General features: G+C 54.0%; 2 protein-coding genes across 3 annotated transcripts in view; one reads left to right on the top strand and one right to left on the bottom strand.

Annotated features, from left to right (window-relative positions):
• LOC127749138 (Krueppel-like factor 4) overlaps positions 1–1,636 on the top strand; it is a 21,892-nt gene that overhangs the window by 1,714 nt on the left and 18,542 nt on the right. The gene's annotated exons all lie outside the window — the stretch shown is intronic.
• Positions 1,287–1,636, bottom strand: part of LOC113206254 (uncharacterized) — a 7,401-nt gene continuing 7,051 nt past the window's right edge. For both annotated transcript variants that reach the window (XM_026422246.2, XM_052266026.1), the window contains exon 4: positions 1,287–1,597. In XM_026422246.2, the coding sequence (XP_026278031.1) occupies positions 1,307–1,597 (291 nt within the window). In that variant the 3' untranslated portion in view covers positions 1,287–1,306. The remainder of the gene's footprint in view (positions 1,598–1,636) is intronic.

Below are 1,636 nucleotides of genomic sequence, written 5' to 3'. Positions count from 1 at the left end.
CCCCCTGATTTCACTGAAAATACGCTCGCATTTGCATCAATTTCAAGCGAGTATCGACACAGCCTTACAGTGGGACATTTTCGTCTGCGGCGTTTCTTGTTCGCCAGGACAAACAAACCAACAAACCCCCGCGTGACGAAAAAATGGACTCGGTGCGGGGTTGAACGCGTCCTTGATCAACAGGTGGCAAGCGCCGCTCCGCGCGTCAGCACTACCCCCCCTCCCTCGCACTACCCTCATTTTCTTTTTTTCTGCGATTTCTTTTTATTACAATATGAAACGCACCTTCGAAACACACCCTTTATTCCTCCTCTCCCCCTTTCTCACCCTCCCTGGGTACCTTTCTCGACTGACGCTCTCACTAAAAAAAAATATGATGCGTGTGAGTCGCCTGGGGTGGCGAGGCGGCACGATAGGGGGAAGCAACAGGCGGTCCTCCGTGACAACGACAGTTTAGCTGCTCGTAAAATACCCGTCGATAACCGATTACCTTTTCAATGGTCGCGGCTGGCAAAGAGAGCGCGCGGCGGCGGAGGGGTTCTTCCGATTAAGTTTTATGGCGCGCGGAAGTGCGCATGAGCGGGCAGCGCGGCGGGCACTTCCGGTAGGTCGCGCAGGAGGCGGGGAAGGCGCGCCATTTAAATCGAACGCGTCGATGCGCTTGTCTGCGTGCGTATTGCACACGGCGCACGGCCCGCGAAACCTACCAACGCATCCTCTCGATTCCCCGCGCAGAGCAAAGCGCTCACCTCATCTTATTTGTAGCTGTGTTTATTTTGCTCTGTTTGACGACGAAAAGGTGCGCAGGCGCGTCGGAAGTGGGGATCAGGGGTTGCGCATGGCACCCCCGAGAAAATTGTAGAGGGTGCAACTGCACCGCCGCCTAACTTTAACTCCTGTAGGCTATGTTTGTATCAACTGCCAGTCCTCTTGTTTCAACGAAACCAATTTGCGCCACAAAACCCTGAATGTAGGCAGCCGACTTTGTACCCCCCCCCCCCTCACCCATAAGTCGGACCTTAACCAGCGCCTAAACGAAACCGAGTGGTTGAGATAAAAATGAAAACCCCCCACTTTTGCATGAATGATGTACTTATGACGTTATAGCGCGATAAAGTATGAAGTGTATTGAGTCATCACATAGTTCGGAGGCTCTCAACCCGTCCCAACCTTAACTCTATGGTTGACTGAACTTTTCGTTTTTCTGGGAGTGTTCATAGCGAACTAGAGCCAACGGTGCGACCATAATAATTGTTCGAAATGAGGTGGTTAATAAGTTTAGTCGGTTTGAGAAAATACATTTTGTTTATTCCAAAACTGATTGGGTTGTATCATGTTTCCTTGGGTCTTTGCACTCGCACTGGCACTGGTGCTTGCGCAGGCTGCACTCCCCGAGGCACTTCTCCAGCTCCCTCTGCCCCCGACACCTCTGGTCGCACTGGGTCTCCTGGTCGCCGCAGTCCCCGAGGCACCTCTGCACCGCCTCACTGGCGTACGCCTCCAGGTCGCCGCCGGGGAGGCCCATGCAGCTGCAGGAACAGTTCGCCTCGCGGATTGCCTGGAACTCTGGAGCGCTGGAGCGGACGAGGTCGCAACTCTGGAACAGGAGTAGAGATCAGACAAGTGCCCCCTCCCC

The sequence above is a fragment of the Frankliniella occidentalis genome, unplaced genomic scaffold, assembly GCF_000697945.3.
Source record: "Frankliniella occidentalis isolate FOCC.00 unplaced genomic scaffold, Focc_3.1 Scaffold3, whole genome shotgun sequence".
NCBI lineage: Eukaryota > Metazoa > Arthropoda > Insecta > Thysanoptera > Thripidae > Frankliniella > Frankliniella occidentalis.
Note: the sequence above shows the minus strand (reverse complement) of the source record. Positions and strands in the feature narration are given on the sequence as shown.